The sequence below is a fragment of the Hyla sarda genome, chromosome 7 (genome assembly GCF_029499605.1).
Source record: "Hyla sarda isolate aHylSar1 chromosome 7, aHylSar1.hap1, whole genome shotgun sequence".
Lineage (NCBI taxonomy): Eukaryota > Metazoa > Chordata > Amphibia > Anura > Hylidae > Hyla > Hyla sarda.
The window spans coordinates 223,551,110-223,571,061 of NC_079195.1; the positions used below are offsets into that span (position 1 = coordinate 223,551,110).

General features: G+C 40.2%; 1 protein-coding gene across 2 annotated transcripts in view; it reads right to left on the reverse strand.

The window, feature by feature from the left end:
• The window catches only part of CACHD1 (cache domain containing 1), a 108,443-nt gene that overhangs the window by 21,136 nt on the left and 67,355 nt on the right, over positions 1–19,952 (reverse strand). For both annotated transcript variants that reach the window (XM_056532848.1, XM_056532849.1), the window contains exons 8-11: positions 11,137–11,286; positions 10,187–10,420; positions 5,656–5,805; positions 3,480–3,603 (exon numbers count right to left, since the gene is read on the reverse strand). In XM_056532848.1, the coding sequence (XP_056388823.1) occupies positions 3,480–3,603; positions 5,656–5,805; positions 10,187–10,420; positions 11,137–11,286 (658 nt within the window). The remainder of the gene's footprint in view (positions 1–3,479; positions 3,604–5,655; positions 5,806–10,186; positions 10,421–11,136; positions 11,287–19,952) is intronic.

Here is a 19,952-nt window from a genome sequence, read left to right on the forward strand (position 1 = left end):
AGTTATATTCTTGTATATAGGAGCAGTATTATAGTAGTTATATTCTTGTATATAGGAGCAGTATTATAGTAGTTATATTCTTGTGTATAGGAGGAGTATTATAGTAGTTATATTCTTGTATATAGGAGCAGTATTATAGTAGTTATATTCTTGTATATAGGAGGCAGTATTATAGTAGTTATATTCTTGTATATAGGAGCAGTATTATAGTAGTTATATTCTTGTACATAGCGGGCAGTAGTATAGTAGTTATATTCTTGTATATAGGAGCAGTATTATAGTAGTTATATTCTTGTATATAGGAGCAGTATTATAGTAGTTATATTCTTGTATATAGGAACAGTATTATAGTAGTTATATTCTTGTATATAGGAGCAGTATTATAGTAGTTATATTCTTATATATAGGAGCAGTATTATAGTAGTTATATTCTTGTATATAGGAGCAGTATTATAGTAGTTATATTCTTGTATATAGGAGCAGTATTATAGTAGTTATATTCTTGTATATAGGGAGCAGTATTATAGTAGTTATATTCTTGTATATAGGAGGCAGTATTATAGTAGTTATATTCTTGTATATAGGAGGCAGTATTATAGTAGTTATATTCTTGTATATAGGGGCAGTATTATAGTAGTTATATTCTTGTATATAGGAGTAATATTATAGTAGTTATATTCTTGTATATAGGGGCAGTATTATAGTAGTTATATTCTTGTATATAGGAGCAGTATTATAGTAGTTATATTCTTGTATATAGGAGACAGTATTATAGTAGTTATATTCTTGTATATAGGAGCAGTATTATAGTAGTTATATTCTTGTATATAGGAGCAGTATTATAGTAGTTATATTCTTGTATATAGGAGTAGTATTATAGTAGTTATATTCTTGTATATAGGGGCAGTATTATAGTAGTTCTATTCTTGTATATAGGAGCAGTATTATAGTAGTTATATTCTTGTATATAGGAGAAGTATTATAGTAGTTATATTGTTGTATATAGGGGCAGTATTATAGTAGTTATATTCTTGTATATAGGAACAGTATTATAGTAGTTATATTCTTGTGTATATATATATATATATATGCAGTATTATAGTACTTATATTCTTATAGATCGGATAGGGGGCATTTTTGTGAACCAGTTTCCATTCCGCACTCTTCTATTAAAAAAATCTTTACTCTTCCAGTACTTTTTAGCAGCTGTATACTACAGAGGAAATTATTTTCTTTTTAAATTTCTTTTTTTTGTCTTGTCCACAGTGCTCTCTGCTGACACCTGATGTCCGTATCAGGAACTGTCCAGAGCAGGAGAAAATCCCCATAGCAAACCTATGCTGCTCTGGACAGTTCCTGATATGGACAGAGGTGTCAGCAGAGAGCACTGTGGACAAGACAAAAAAAGAAATTTAAAAAGAAAAGAATTTCCTCTGTAGTATACAGCTGCTAAAAAGTACTGGAAGGGTAAAGATTTTTTTGATAGAAGTAATTTACAAATCTGTATAACTTTCTGGCACCAGATGATTTAAAAAAAAAATGTTTTCCACTGGAGTACCCCTTTAAGTTAAAGAAATGTTACTATTTTTCCCCCCCAAATGTATCTGTGTTATCATTGTGCCATTGGATGTGATGCCTCTCTAAAGTTATCTGCTCCTAAGATCTGGACCAGATAAGAACACAAGGATCTTTAGTTAAACTATTTGTCGGATCTTTAATGTCTGCAGCGTTTATTGACTCTCTCTCGGTCTCTACATGACATGGGCATATGGAGAATTTCTCACCCTTGGCCATCAAAGCAGCTTCAGGGACATGTTAAATTGTTCCAGTTTTCTGTTTGCCGAGCAGTAATGGAATCGTTGTGTCATTTTTGCCTTTTGTCGAGTTTCTGCCGTAATAAATTCCAGTTAAGCTCCATCAAAAATTCACTATGTACGCAGCATAATAAAATGTGTACTTTTTTTTATGGGCCCGTATCATCTGCAGAATATAAGAGTCTGGAATCTAAAAGGTGGCTGGCAGACAGTTATGCCTCCGCACTCCCCAATTAACGCGCACACTTGGCCCGGCCGAGCGTGCATGCGTTTTCCATATGGAGAAGGAAAGAAGTCACTGCCAGGCTCCTCTGGTGGATGATTTTCTCCCACGGGAACAAAGTTATCAGGCAATCTAACATGGCCGATCCTTTATCCATCATCTTCGATATTGGCGTCTCCTATGCAACCTGTAGGTTTGGCCGATTTACGTGTAATGAATGTAGACGCTGCAAAATCTAGACCTCCCCTATCTGATCAGCCAGCAGATGTGTATTCATGGCTGCTTTCACATTATAAAGCTGCTCCATTTTAAAGACCCGTTACAATGTCCCGTTAGGGAAACCCTTAAAGGGGTACTCCACTGGAAAACATATATATATTTTTTTTTAAATCAACTGGTGCCAGAAAGTTAAACATATTTGTAAATTACTTCAATTACAAAATCTTAATCCTTCCATCCAGTACTTATTAGCTGCTATTTGCTCCACAGGAAGTTCTTTTCTTTTTGAATTTCCTTTCTGTCTGACCACAGTGCTCTCTGCTGACACCTAGGAGAAAATCCCCATAGCAAACCTAGCCTGCTCTGGACAGTTCTTAAAATGGACAGAGGTGTCAGCAGAGAGCACTGTGGTCAGATAGAAAGGAAATTCAAAAAGAAAAGAACTTCCTGTGGAGCATATAAGAGCAGCTGAGAAGTACTGGAAGGATTAAGATTTTTTAATAGAAGTAATTTACAAATGTGTTTAACTTTCTAGCACCGTTTGATTTAACAAAAAAAAAAAAAAAAAAGTTTTCCAGTGGAGTACCCCTTTAAAAACAGCCATTACAAAATCCCATTCAAGTCTATGGGATTTTGTGATTAGGCGTTATCACCCGTTATGAATAACGGACGTTATTTGTGACGGGAGAAAAAAACGTTACATGCACTAATTTTTCTCTCGTCACAAATAACGTCCGTCATTCATAACGATCTATAACGGGTGATAACGGCTAATCACAAAATCCCATAGACTTGAATGGGATTTTGTAACGGCTGTATGGGATTTTGTAACTGCCGTTTAACGTCCGTTTTTTTTAAAGGGGTACTCCGCTGCTCAGCGTTCGGAACAAACTGTTCCGAACACTGGAGTCGGCACCGGGAGCTTGTGACATTATAGCCACACCCCCTCATGATGCCCCGCCCCCTCAATGCAAGTCTATGGGAGGGGGGCGTGACGGATGTCACGCCCCCTCCCATAGACTTGCATTGAGGGGGTGGGACGTGACGCCATGAGGGGGCGTGGCTATGACGTCACAAGCTCCCGGCACCAGCGTTCGGAACAGTTTGTTCAAAACGCTGAGCAGCGGAGTACCCCTTTAAAAGGTTTTCCTAGCGGGACATTACAACGGCGCAACTTCATAGTGTGAAAGCAGCCTATACTGTATAATATATAAGAAATTTACCTGAGAATGTTCTGCCGAACCAATGAAAACTTGGGTATGTTCTCATAATGTATAATATCGGTGTGCAAGGGGGGCTCCACCAGCAGGTACGGCCGGGTCAGCGATGGATGCATTAATGTGTAACCTTGCGGGGAAAAAAATGTAAAAATAAATAAATGTAACGATCGTGTAATTGAAGACAAAGTAGCAGATATGTTACAGACTACATTTCATGAGCCGTCACACTGCCTGCAATTCAGCACCGCCAATTCACGCAGTCACTTTCGGAACATTTAGTTTGCGCGCTGCGGGGGTCGGCCACGCCCCCTCAATGCAAGTCTATGGGAGGGGGCGTGGCAGCCGTCACGCCCCCTCCCATAGACTTGCATTGAGGGGGCGTGATGTGACCTAAGGAGGGGGCGTGGCCGGCCCCCGCAGCGCGCAAACAGCGTTCGGAACTAAATGTTCAGTGGATTACCCCTTTCAGACAGCAACAGCGTCATCTTCTATACTAACAAATAAGGGGCGCCAAAATGTATTCAAATGCAGCTAATTGGACGCTTCCTAATTTGCGGCTTCTGACATTCAATTCCTGTACATTTTATATGCATACGCCTTAAAGACAGAGGTAAGGGGTATAATGGGAGATCAGTAAAATGACAATACACTGCAGTACGGTAGTATTACAGAATATTGTACATGCAAAAAATATCCAAGTGGTCAAGGGCAGTGCGAGCCTACAGCTGTTGCAAAACTACAACTCCCAGAATGCCCGGACAGCCTCCAGCACTTAGGAGAAGAAAAAAAAAAAGGGGGGGGGGGGGGATTGCCCTTCTCTGGAGCTTAGAGCAGTGTTTCCGAACCAGTGTGCCTCCAGCTGTTGCAAAACTACAACTCCCTGGATAGCCTTTAGCCAGGGTTTCCTAACCAGTGTGCCTCCAGCTGTTGCAAAACTTCAACTCTCAGCATGCCCAGACAGCCTTTGGCAAGTTTTTTTCAACCTTTCAACCAGTGTGCCTCCAGCTGTTGCAAAGCTACAACTCCCAGCAAGGAAACCCTGGCCAACAGCTGGAGACGCGCTGTTTGGAAAAAACTGTTCTAGTGTTCACCAACCTGTGCATCTCATGTTGTTGCAAACTACAACTCCCAGCAACAGCTAGTTTTGCAACAGTTGGAGACACACTGGTTAGGTAACCCTGGCCAAAGGCTGTCCGGGCATGCTGGGAGTTGTAGTTTTGCAACAGCTGTTAGGAAAAAACTGTTCTAGGGCTAGTGTTCCCCAACTTGTGCATCTCATGTTGTTGCGAACTACAACTCCCAGCAAGCCCTGAGAGCTGAAGAAAAGTCTGACTTAAAGTGCAAGTTAAATGTTGTTCCACCATCTGTGAGATGCAGCTCATGCTGAGCGGTGCAGCTGCCGATGCAATGACAACCAGTGAGTTCCATGCACAAGCCCTTTCCTGCTGAACGGGACCGTGCACGGAACTCGTAGGGTGTCATACGGTTACCTTGGCAACGCTACCACCCAGCCTGAGCTGCGTCTCTCCGCACCAATCTAAAAAGGGCGTCTCCAACTCTGAAGGACCAAGCATGCCCTTGCATTACACAAACAGCCCACTGACTTCAACATAACCAGTTGTAATACTCCATTTCTCCAGAAGAGGCACTGCAGGAAAATTGAACAGCCATGTGTAATGAAGTCTAATGCAGATTATTTTTTTTTTTCCCCTTACCAAATTGTAAGCTGACCTGTTGCTGCAAATGATCCTTTTTAACAAAAATACCCGGGCCTGACAGCTGTAAAAGTGGTCTTAGATTTGAGTGTGTAAAATAACCACATGTTCCCGTACCGCTCCCAGCGCTGACTGACTGTACTCTAAGCCAAGGTTGTAAAAATCCCATTTAATGTGCCAAGCTCCTTGGCACCGCAGTTACAGACTTGTTTATCTTACAGGTTGGTCCAAATGTTATTTGATCGCGAATAATTTTAATTTTTTTATTTTTCATAGACACTTAATATTTATCTGTTTCCTGGCCAAACTTTGCAGTTGCAAGGCTACTTCAGGATAACCCCGTCATTCTCGGTTTATTGTTACAGGCGGACGTAAAGGAAAAAAAGCACAACACGGAGCCCCGCAAAGGGTTACAGCACTTCAGTGGTATGTAGCACATCCTGCTCGGCGGATCACAAAGGTACCTTTGTTATCTATGAGAAAAGTGTACGAGGCCAGCGAGTCCTGGTAGTAGGTAACGTCCTCGAGGATGTAAGCGAGGTTCACGTCTACGCCCACGATTCCCAGGAGAAGGTTCCCAAAATAACACGGCTTGCTGACGGTCATAATCAGACCTGAAAAAAAGGGAGCAAAAGGGTTAAATGTAACAGGAGGGAAGAATTACCTCAATCGGGATCAGACGTAAGCCAAGAAACCCTAAAGGAGTTTTCCAGTTTTATTAAAGTTCAATCATTCTGTAATGACAAGTTCTGCTGCTTTCTGACATACATTGAGTTTCGATTCGTAACCATTATAAAGGCATCTGCTTGAGGACAGTTAACGGAATCATTCGCCTTCATATCACAGGCTAAAAACATGGCTGCACTCGGCGCTAATCTTGCACACAACTCATTTGTTACAAAGTATTGTGTAGTCCGGCCTCCTGAAATCCCATTCACCCCTCTCTGTATACAGGAGGTCTAGTCTTGGATATGTATACGGAGGTGATCTGGTCTGTAGTCTGTATACAGGAGAGGTGTGGTCTGGGGTCTGTATACAGGAGAGGTGTGGTCTAGGGTCTGTATACAGAAGAAGTCTAGTCTGGGTCTATATACAGGAGAGGTGTGGACTGGGGTCTGTATACAGGTGAGGTGTGGACTGGGGGTCTGTATACAAGAGAGGTGTGGACTGGGGGTCTGTATACAAGAGGTGTGGTCTGGGGTCTGTATACAGGAGAGGTCTTGTCTGGGGTCTGTATACAGGAGAGGTCTTGTCTGGGGTTCTGTATACAGGAGAGGTCTTGTCTGGGGTCTGTATACAAGAGAGGTGTGGACTGGGGGTCTGTATACAAGAAAGGTGTGGACTGGGGGGTCTGTATACAAGAGAGGTGTGGACTGGGGGTCTGTATACAAGAGAGGTGTGGACTGCGGGTCTGTATACTAAAGAGGTGTGGTCTGGGGTCTGTATACAAGAGAGGTGTGGTCTGGGGTCTGTATACAAGAGAGGTGTGGACTGGGGGGTCTGTATACAAGAGAGGTGTGGACTGGGGGGGTCTGTATACAAGAGGGGTGTGGACTGGGGGGTCTGTATACAAGAGAGGTGTGGACTGGGGTCTGTATAGAAGAGATGTGTGAACTGGGGGGTCTGTATACAAGAGAGGTGTGGACTGGGGGTCTGTATACAAAAGAGGTGTGGACTGGGGGTCTGTATACAAGAGAGGTGTGGATTGGGGTCTGTATACAAGAGAGGTGTGGACTGGGGGTCTGTATACAAGAGAGGTGTGGATTGGGGTCTGTATTCAAGAGAGGTGGTCTGGGTGAGTATAAAGGAGAGGTGTGGACTGGGGTCTATGTACAAGGGAGGTCTGGTCTGGGGTCTGTATACAGGGGCTGTCTTGTTGGGCTCTGTATACAGGAAATGTATGGTCAGGGGCCTGTATACAGGAAATGTATGGTCAGGGGCCTGTATACAGGAAATGTATGGTCAGGGGTCTGTATACAGGAAATGTATGGTCAGGGGTCTGTATACAGAAAATGTATGGTCAGGGGTCTGTATACAGGAAATGTATTGTCAGGGGTCTGTATACAGGAAATGTATGGTCAGGGGTCTGTATACAGGAAATGTATGGTCAGGGGTCTGTATACAGGAAATGTATGGTCAGGGGTCTGTATACAGGAAATGTATGGTCAGGGGTCTGTATACAGGAAATGTATGGTCAGGGGTCTGTATACAGGAAATGTATGGTCAGGGGTCTGTATACAGAAAATGTATGGTCAGGGGTCTGTATACAGGAAATGTATTGTCAGGGGTCTGTATACAGGAAATGTATTGTCAGGGGTCTGTATACAGAAAATGTATGGTCTGGGGTCTGTATACAGAAAATGTATGGTCTGGGGTCTGTATACAGGAAATGTATGGTCAGGGGTCTGTATACAGGAAATGTATGGTCAGGGGTCTGTATACAGGAAATGTGTGGTCAGGGGTCTGTATACAGGAAATGTGTGGTCAGGGGTCTGTATACAGGAAATGTGTGGTCAGGGGTCTGTATAAAGGAAATGTGTGGTCAGGGGTCTGTATACAGGAAATGTATGGTCAGGGGTCTGTATACAGGAAATGTGTGGTCAGGGGTCTGTATACAGGAAATGTATGGTCAGGGGTCTGTATACAGGAAATGTATGGTCAGGGGTCTGCATACAGGAAATGTATGGTCAGGGGTCTGTATAAAGGAAATGTATGGTCAGGGGTCTGTATACAGGAAATGTGTGGTCAGAGGTCTGTATACAGGAAATGTATGGTCAGGGGTCTGTATACAGGAAATGTATGGTCAGGGGTCTGTATACAGGAAATGTATGGTCAGGGGTCTGTATACAGGAAATGTATGGTCAGGGGTCTGTATACAGGAAATGTATGGTCAGGGGTCTGTATACAGGAAATGTATGGTCAGGGGTCTGTATACAGGAAATGTATGGTCAGGGGTCTGTATACAGGAAATGTATGGTCAGGGGTCTGTATACAGGAAATGTATGGTCAGGGGTCTGTATACAGGAAATGTATGGTCAGGGGTCTGTATACAGAAAATGTATGGTCAGGGGTCTGTATACAGGAAATGTATTGTCAGGGGTCTGTATACAGGAAATGTATTGTCAGGGGTCTGTATACAGAAAATGTATGGTCTGGGGTCTGTATACAGAAAATGTATGGTCTGGGGTCTGTATACAGGAAATGTATGGTCAGGGGTCTGTATACAGGAAATGTATGGTCAGGGGTCTGTATACAGGAAATGTGTGGTCAGGGGTCTGTATACAGGAAATGTGTGGTCAGGGGTCTGTATACAGGAAATGTGTGGTCAGGGGTCTGTATAAAGGAAATGTGTGGTCAGGGGTCTGTATACAGGAAATGTATGGTCAGGGGTCTGTATACAGGAAATGTGTGGTCAGGGGTCTGTATACAGGAAATGTATGGTCAGGGGTCTGTATACAGGAAATGTATGGTCAGGGGTCTGCATACAGGAAATGTATGGTCAGGGGTCTGTATAAAGGAAATGTATGGTCAGGGGTCTGTATACAGGAAATGTGTGGTCAGAGGTCTGTATACAGGAAATGTATGGTCAGGGGTCTGTATACAGGAAATGTATGGTCAGGGGTCTGTATACAGGAAATGTATGGTCAGGGGTCTGTATACAGGAAATGTATGGTCAGGGGTCTGTATACAGGAAATGTATGGTCAGGGGTCTGTATACAGGAAATGTATGGTCAGGGGTCTGTATACAGGAAATGTATGGTCAGGGGTCTGTATACAGGAAATGTATGGTCAGGGGTCTGCATACAGGAAATGTGTGGTCAGGGGTCTGTATACAGGAAATGTGTGGTCAGGGGTCTGTATACAGGAAATGTGTGGTCAGGGGTCTGTATACAGGAAATGTATGGTCAGGGGTCTGTATACAGGAAATGTATGGTCAGGGGTCTGTATACAGGAAATGTATGGTCAGGGGTCTGTATACAGGAAATGTATGGTCAGGGGTCTGTATACAGGAAATGTATGGTCAGGGGTCTGTATACAGGAAATGTATGGTCAGGGGTCTGTATACAGGAAATGTATGGTCAGGGGTCTGTATACAGGAAATGTATGGTCAGGGGTCTGCATACAGGAAATGTATGGTCAGAGGTCTGTATAAAGGAAATGTATGGTCAGGGGTCTGTATACAGGAAATTTATGGTCAGGGGTCTGTATACAGGAAATGTATGGTCAGGGGTCTGTATACAGGAAATGTATGGTCAGGGGTCTGTATACAGGAAATGTATGGTCAGGGGTCTGCATACAGGAAATGTGTGGTCAGGGGTCTATATACAGGAAATGTATGGTCAGGGGTCTGTATACAGGAAATGTATGGTCAGGGGTCTGTATACAGGAAATGTATGGTCAGGGGTCTGTATACAGGAAATGTATGGTCAGGGGTCTGTATACAGGAAATGTATGGTCAGGGGTCTGTATAAAGGAAATGTATGGTCAGGGGTCTGTATACAGGAAATGTATGGTCAGGGGTCTGTATACAGGAAATGTATGGTCAGGGGTCTGTATACAGGAAATGTATGGTCAGGGGTCTGCATACAGGAAATGTGTGGTCAGGGGTCTGTATACAGGAAATGTATGGTCAGGGGTCTGCATACAGGAAATGTGTGGTCAGGGGTCTGTATACAGGAAATGTATGGTCAGGGGTCTGTATACAGGAAATGTATGGTCAGGGGTCTGCATACAGGAAATGTATGGTCAGGGGTCTGCATACAGGAAATGTATGGTCAGGGGTCTGTATACAGGAAATGTATGGTCAGGGGTCTGTATACAGGAAATGTATGGTCAGGGGTCTGTATACAGGAAATGTGTGGTCAGAGGTCTGTATACAGAGGGTCCAATGTCAATATACAAAAAAAAAAAAAAAAAAGCGTGTGTCTACAAATTCCCAATTTGTGGTTCCATCATTTCTAACGTGGTTTGCCCACAGCCACGTTCAGGACTTACCGTCGCCCATCTCGTCAGAGTACGGGAGGCTGAACACTGCCTCATCGATCATGCGGTTGGGCAGATTGGTATAAAACCTCCCCACCGTTGTCTCTAGGTTGCTGAGCTGATTCAGGACCATCATGCTCCCCTTGGTGATGGGATGTCCGCTCTTATCAGAAAAGCCATATTTTGCTGAATTCTGCTCTGCTAGGTCACGGAGGAACGCCAACTCCTTCAATCCAGTCACTCCCTCTAAGAAAAAGATCGGTGAGAAGAAAATAAGTTATAAGAAAAGCCATATGGGAGAATCAGAAGGTACTGAATGAGCTTTATTAAACATTCAGTCGTCAATACAAGTCCTACAATAAATTACAATCACACAAAGCATGACGGTACAATATACAGTATATAAGCTGTACACTATACCACATGCTATACTAACATTCTGCTCCATCACTCGATATCGAAGAAACAAAGTCGGAAAACAACAACACATGACAGTCTGTGATCGGGGAGGGGTGTGAGATCTATGGGGCAAGGGAGGGGTAGATCACAGGTACAAACTACTTGGCAAACATATGGGAGAATCAGAAGGTAAAGCGACCAATCAGAACACAAGGTGATCTTGTCTGGGACCCTGGGTCGGATTTCTCTACCAGAGACAAGGAGCTAATTTCACTGTTATTGGGATCGGTGGCGCCCCCCTTCCTGGGAAAGGTTTAATCAGTGCTCCTGGCAGAGTGGCAGCCATGTTTGTGTGGTCACTCCTCACATCTCTACTGAAAACAGGAACTAATACTACAAGTTCTGTAGACCGGTACCATCCCAGAGGTTGGACTTCTACCAACAGGACACAATCATGATAAGTCACAGATGTCCTTACAAATATACAGACTTGTTTTTAACCCTTGTAAGCCCATAATAATCTCCTCCCCCGGCTATAGTAAAAAATGGTGGCACGTTCTCACCGTTCATAATGGCGTACGTGAGGATCATGACGGAATTGTTCAGCTGGATGTTCTCTTCATTGATGACTCTCAGCGTGGATTTCTTATCCTCCTCTGATGAATCCCTCGAGGTGATTCCAGCCGATAAATAGATGATTACCAAGTCAGTGTCTAGGGGGGAAAAGACAAAGAACAAACCTCAAAATGTGATCAAACTAGGTTCCTAACAAGCGTGTGTGCTCCTTGTGATGACCCTAGCACTCGTTACCATGTCTGTCTTCCTAACTGAACCTTATAGGTCCTCACACGTCTTTCCTCTCCCGTCCCCACATAAAAGGAGTTCTGTAGTGAAACATAACTTTTCCCATAAGTTCTAGAATCCCCCCCCCCTCCCCAACTATTATCTGCACCTACAGGTTGTTTTAAAGTCCAGGGCAATCTCTGAAGCTCGAGAATAACGCAATCCCCAGAGGCTTACATGGGACATTTAAAGAAAAATCCTTGGAAACACAAACACATTGGCCCTGATTTATTATTGTAAACCCGACATGTTTTGTCAGCAATTTCGTCTGCGTCAGAATGTGTGCCAGAATTGAAAAAACTCTCCATTTTACAGAGAAAACCCAAAAAGGGGCATGGCCACCAGGAAAAGGGATGTGGCAAACAGGAAAAGGGGCATGTCCATGTAAATTTAAAAAAAAAAAAAAAAAAAACGACATATTTACTAAGGTTTGCACAGAAAATGTGGTGGATTTGAGCTGAAGAAAACCCGACAGATCAGAACATGTGTAAAAAAAAAAAAGCAAAATGTAGGGAAACATTAGTACTGTAAATACTTTGGAAAAAAATTGTAGGGAATTAAAACCCACAAAGAAAACTACACAACAATCTTAGTAAATCAGGGCCATTATATATTTATATACATACATAACCAAGACGACAGACATCAAGGGTCAGCAAATAGGGAGATCTTGCGGAGCGCTGGACCAGCAGGAATGGACGACCGTACTTACTCCGTCCCTTAGAGGGTAGTTTTCTAGTTCTGTAAATACCGTATATACTCGAATATAAGCCGAGGCCCCTAATTTCACCCCAAAAACCCAGGAAAAGTTATTGACTCGACTATAAGCCTAGGGTGGGAAATACATCATCCCCCCATGTCATCATCCAGACCCCCAGCCATCCTCCAGACCCCCCCCCTTCATCCTCCAGACCCCCCCCCTTCATCCTCCAGACCCCCCCCCCCTTCATCATCCAGACCCCCCCCCCTTCATCATCCAGACCCCCCCCCTTCATCATCCAGACCCCCCCCCCCCTTCATCATCACCGCCTGTCAATCCCTTCATCAGTGGTCTTCAACCTGCGGACCTCCAGATGTTGCAAAACTACAACTCCCAGCATGGCCGGACAGCCATCGGCTGTATATATACACACACACACACACACACACATTATACACACACACAGTATATATATATATATATATATATATATATTATACACACATACATACATACACACACACACACACACACACACACACACACACACACACATATATATATATACACACACACACACACACACACATACATACATATATATATATATATATACACACACACACACACATTTATACGTTCAGAGATATATATATATATATATATATATATATATTATAATGTGCACCATGTCTTAGACCACATCAGCCATTGTTCTCTGGTATCAGGATTTTTTTTTTTAGAATTAAGAGGTAATAAATATTTTAAGTAATTTTTTTTCCGTTCTGGAGGAGAGCTAATTTGCATATTATTTTCCATGGAGCGCTGCCTGGACGTCTGCATCCTCCAGCTGGATCTCCTCAATGAGAACCAGTACCCACCCCGATGCCATATATATGAAATTGTGAGTTCTTTATGCAAAGTGTAACTGGGAAAACGTGTTCTGCATTTCCTCAGACACCCGCCGGCTACACCGAGGCTTAAATATTACAGCACGCCTCTGCCAAAAGGGATTCAAATTGTGAAGAAGGAAAAGTTGTCAGCATTGTGCATTAAAGAGGTACTCCGGTGAAAAGCTGTTTTTTCTCATATCAAGTTAAACAGATTTGTAAATTGCTTCTATTAAAAAATCTTAACCTGTTAAGGACCCAGGACGTACCGGTACATCCTGAGTCCGCTCCCGTTCTATATAAGCGGGTATCATAGCGGGTCGGGCCAGGCCTCTAACAACGGGCAGGACCCGTGGCTAATAGCGCTATTAACCCTTTAGACGTGGCATTCAAAGTTGAACGCCGCGTCTAAAGTGAAAATAAATCGTTGCTGGCTAGCTCAGGGGGCTGTTTGGGATCACCGCGGCGAAATCGAGGCATCCCGAACAGCTGTAAGACACGAGGAGGGTCTCCTACCTGCCTCCTGGTGTCCGACCGCCGAATGACTGCTCAGTGCCTGAGATCCAGGCATGAGCAGTCAAGCGGCAGAATCATTTATCAATGGTTTCCTATGAGAAACCAGTGATCAATGATAAAGATCAGTGTGTGCAGTGTTATAGCCCCCTATGGGATAACAATGATCAGCATAAAAGATCAGTGCAGTGTTATAGTCTCCTATGGGAGGTATAACATTGCAAAAAAAAAAAAGTGGAAAAAAGTGAAAAAATATCATTTAACCCCTTCCCTAATAAAAGTTAAAAAAAATAAAAAAAATAAAAAAACTGTGTAAATAAACATATGTGGTATCGCTGTGTGTGGAAATGTCCAAATTATAAAAATATATTGTTAATTAAACCACATGGTCAATGGCGTACGCGCAAAAAAATTCCAAAGTCCAAAATGGGGTATTTTTGGTCACTTTTTATATCATGAAAAAATTTATAAAAAGCGATAAAAAAGTCCGATCAATACGTATGCGGAAAAATAAAAAAGTTATAGGGGTCAGAACATGACAATTTTAAACATATACATTTTCCTGCATGTAGTTATGATTTTTTCCAGAAGTACAACAAAATCAAACCTATATAAGTAGGGGATCATTTTAATCATATGGACCTACAGATTAAAGAGAAGGTGTCATTTTTACCGAAAAATATACTGTGTAGAAACGGAAGCCCCCAAAATTTACAAAATGGCATTTTTTTTTTCTATTTAGTCTCACAATGATTTTTTTCCCCGTTTCGCCGTCAATCTTTTGGGTAAAATGACTGATGTCATTACAAAGCAGAATTGGTGGTGCAGAAAATAAGCCATAATATGTATTTTTAGGTGCCAAATTGAAAGAGTTATGATTTTTTCAAGCTAAGGAGAAAAAAACGAAAATGCAAAAACGGAAAAACCCCGGGTCCTTAAAGGGGTACTCCGCCCCTAGACACCTTATCCCCTAACCAAAGGATAGGGAATAAGATGGCAGATCGCCACGGTCCTGCTGCTGGGGGGGGCGGGCCGTGACATCTCGAGGGGCGGAGCAGTATTTAGGGGGCGGGCCGTGACATAACGAGGGGCGGAGCCGTGATGTAACAATGCTCCGGCCCCTGTATTGCCCGTCATTACGTGCAGAGCTAACTCGCTCTGTGCAGTAATGATCTTGCGGTGCCGCAGCGGTGATCCCCAGCAGCGGGACCGCGGTGATCTGACATCTTATCCCCTATCCTTTGGATAGGGGATAAGATGTCTAGGGGCGGAGTACCCCTTTAAGGGGTTAATCCTACCAGCACTTCTCAGCTGCTTAAGTTGAGTTGTTATTTCTGTCTTACCACAGTGCTCTCTGCTGACATCTCTGTCCATGTCAGGAAGTGACCAGAGCAGAAGAGGTTTGCTATGGGGATTTGCTCCTAATCTGTGCAGTTCCTGAGACAAACATAGGTGTCAGCAGAGAGCACTGTGGTCAGAAAGAAAAGAACAACTCAACTTCAGCAGCTGATAAGTACTGGTAGGATTAAGATTTTTTAATAGAAGTAATATACAAATCTGTTTAACTTTCTGGAGCCAGATGATATGAAGGGGTACTCCGCTGGAAAACATTTTTTAAATCCACTGGAGCCAGAAAGTTACGGTAAACTGATTTGTAAATTTCTTCTATTAAAAAAATCTTACTCCTTCCAGTACTTATCAGTATGATCCACAGGAAGTTCTTTTCTTTTTTAATTTCCTTTCTGTCTGACCACAGTGCTCTCTGCTGCCACCTCTGTCCATTTTAGGAACTGTCCAGAGTAGGAAAGGTTTTCAATGGGGATTTGCTCCTACTCTGGACAGTTCCTGACATGGACAGAGGTGTCAGCAGAGAGCACTGTGGTCAGACAAAAAGGAAATTCAAAAAGCAAAGAACTTCCTGTGGATCATACAGCAGCTGATAAGTACTGGAAGGATTAAGATTTTTTTTTATAAAAAATAATTAAAAAATCTGATGATCTGAAAAAAATAAAAATAAAATGTTTTTCACAGGAATACCCCTTTAAAGGGGTTATCCAGGAAAAACTTTTTTTTTATCTATCAACTGGCTCCAGAAAGTTAAACAGATTTGTAAATTACTTCTATTAAAAAATCTTCATTCTTTCAGTACTTATCAGCTTCTGAAGTTTAGGTTGTTCTTTTCTGTCTAAGTGCTCTCTGATGACACGTGTCTTGGGAACCGCCCAGTTTAGAAGAGGTTTGCTATCAGAATTTGCTTCTAAACTGGGCGTTTCCCGAGACCAGTGTCATCAGAGAGCACTTAGACAGCAAAGAACAACCTTAACTTCAGAAGCTCATAAGTACCGAAAGGATTAAGATTTTTTAACAGAAGTAATTTACAAATCTGTTTAACTTTCTGGAACCAGTTAATATATAAAAAAAAAAGTTTTTTCCTGGATAACCCCTTAAAGTATATTGTAAAACAGTGGTCTGCAAACTGTGCCCCTACCAGAGATGCTGCAAAACTACAACCCCCAGCATGCCCGGACAGCCGCTGGTTGTCCGGGCATGCTGGGGGTTGTAGTTTTGCAGCATCCGGGGTAGGTGCACAGTTTAGAGACCACTGATTAAAAAGAATGGATTCACCTAAGTAACATGAAAGAATGTAAAAAAAAGGGGTATCCAAATCCAGATATACCGTATATCATATTAACACAATACATACACGTGCAAAAAACATTTAGGCCCCTTGCCCCACTCCATGCGGATATACAGGACACACAATCTCTATTTTACAGGGCAGCCTCCAAACAGTCCAGGCATTGTCTGTTTAGTACATTTGGCCTGAAACGCGTCACATCGCTTTATTGTGATGTTATTAGGATAAAACCCCCAATGGGAAATATCTGGAGTGAAATAAATATAAAACATTTCTGTTAATAAACATCTGCGTCATTATTACAAGAGCGAGCGGCCTCTGGTTCGGGCGTCGGGGACTAGTTCGGGGCTAATGTCACGTTGGTGAGGTCTGTAGCTGCGGTTTTCATTAGTGATTGTAAAGTGTGTTTCCCCTCGGTGTCTACAAATAGCTGTATTATATATCCCCAAAAAAATATCATTTACTCTAAAAGAAGTCCGCTGGTTTCCTGGGAAATATTGAGTGACAACTTAAATGACTGCTATAAGATACAACAGCGAAAATGAGGGGAGTGAAGACATGACTATGGAACATTACGATAATACAACTCTATATGTACAAGAATATAACCACTATAATACTGCTCCTATATACAAGAATATAACCACTATAATACTGCTCCTATATACAAGAATATAATTACTATAATACTGCTCCTATATACAAGAATATAACCACTATAATACTGCTCCTATATACAAGAATATAACTACTATAATACTGCCCCTATATACAAGAATATAACTACTATAATACTGCTCCTATATACAAGAATATAACTACTATAATACTGCTCCTATATACAAGAATATAACTACTATGATACTGCTCCTATATACAAGAATATAACTACTATAATACTGCTCCTATATACAAGAATATAACTACTATAATACTGCCTTCTATATACAATAATATAACTACTAGAATACTGCTCCTATATACAAGAATATAACTACTATAATACTGCCTCCTATATACAAGAATATAACTACTATAATACTGCTCCTATATACAAGAATATACCTACTATAATACTGCTCCTATATACAAGAATATACCTACTATAATACTGCTCCTATATACAAGAATATAACTACTATAATACTGCTCCTATATACAAGAATATAACTACTATAATACTGCTCCTATATACAAGAATATAACTACTATAATACTGCTCCTATATACAAGAATATAACTACTATAATACTGCTCCTATATACAAGAATATAACTACTATAATACTGCCTCCTATATACAAGAATATAACTACTATAATACTGTCCTATATACAAGAATATAACCACTATAATATTACTCCTATATACAAGAATATAATTACTATAATACTGCTCCTATATACAATAATATAACCACTATAATACTGCCTCCTATTTACAAGAATATATCTACTATAATACTGCTCCTATATACAAGAATATAACTACTATAATACTGCTCCTATATACAAGAATATATCTACTATAATACTGCTCCTATATACAAGAATATAACTACTATAATACTGCCTCCTATATACAAGAATATAACTACTATAATACTGCCTCCTATATACAAGAATATAACTACTATAATACTGCCTCCTATATACAAGAATATAACTACTATAATACTGCCTCCTATATACAAGAATATAACTACTATAATACTGCTCCTATATACAAGAATATATCTACTATAATACTGCTCCTATATACAAGAATATATCTACTATAATACTGCTCCTATATACAAGAATATAACTACTATAATACTGCTCCTATATACAAGAATATAACTACTATAATACTGCTCCTATATACAAGAATATAACTACTATAACACTGCTCCTATATACAAGAATATAACTACTATAATACTGCTCCTATATACAAGAATATAACTACTATAATACTGCCTCCTATATACAAGAATATAACTACTATAATACTGCTCCTATATACAAGACTATAACTTCTATAATTCTCCTCCTATATACAAGAATATAACTACTATAATACTGCCTCCTATATACAAGAATATACCTACTATAATACTGCCCCCTATGTACAAGAATATAACTACTATAATACTGCTCCTATATACAAGAATATAACTACTATAATACTGCTCCTATATACAAGAATATAACTACTATAATACTGCTTCTATATACAAGAATATAACTACTATAATACTGCTCCTATATGCAAGAATATAACTACTATAATACTACTCCTATATACAAGAATATAACTACTATAATACTGCTCCTATATACAAGAATATAACTACTATAATACTGCCTCCTATATACAAGAATATAACTTCTATAATACTGCCTCCTATATACAAGAATATAACTACTATAATACTGCTCCTATATACAAGAATATAACTACTATACTACTGCTTCCTATATACAAGAATATAACTACTATAATACTGCTCGTATATACAAGAATATAACCACTATAATACTGCTCCTATATACAAGAATATAACTACTATAATACTGCTCCTATATACAAGAATATAACTACTATAATACTGCTTCTATATACAACAATATAACTACTATAATACTGCCCCTATATACAAGAATATAACTACTATAATACTGCTCCTATATACAAGAATATAACCACTATAATACTGCTCCTATATACAAGAATATAACTACTATAAAACTGCTCCTATATACAAGAATATAACTACTATAATACTGCTTCTATATACAAGAATATAACTACTATAATACTGCTCCTATATACAAGAATATAACCACTATAATACTGCTCCTATATACAAGAATATAACTACTATAATACTGCTCCTATATACAAGAATATAACTACTATAATACTGCTTCTATATACAAGAATATAACTACTATAATACTGCTCCTATATACGAGAATATAACTACTATAATACTGCCTCCTATGTACAAGAATATAACTGCTATAATACTGCTCCTATATACAAGAATATAACTACTATAATACTGCTCCTATATACAAGAATATAACTACTATAATACTGCCTCCTATATATAAGAATATAACTACTATAATACTGCTCCTATATACAAGAATATAACTACTATAATACTGCTAGAATTGATAAACCATGGATGTGATGGGGAATTATTATAACGTGATATATAACCACAGGAAGGTCCATTGAGTTTGACAACCAACCGGTTCCGTATAATTCTTCCACATCTTTCCCCTACAGGCAGAATCTTCTCTTAGTTCTCATAACCCGGTGATATTAATCTTTTCTTTGTTTGCTAACGTTGACAGCCAGTTTACAAACTGAAATACCTGGCAATTAATGCCGCCCTCCGAGAGGAGGGTAAACAGTGCCCGGGAGCCTCTCAACCCTGCGCTGGCACACGATGAAAGAGGCCGACACCATATTGTGTGAAGACATTTCCTCCTGCAAACATTTAGGCAGCATGTGCTTCTCTACCTGGTACTCCCTCTAACAGCGAAGCTTTGTTACATGGGAACATAATGAGAGGGAAAGAATGTATTTGTATAGGATAACAAGTCTGGCAGAAAAATTATAAACTTTTTTTTTTTATTTAAAAAAAAAAATAATAATTATATATATATATATATATATATATATATATTTTTTTTTTATTATTATTACTATTATCATCAGTATTATTTTTACTATTTATAATAAGTAAAATAATTTAACTATTATTTTACACTATTACACAATTTATTATTACTATTAT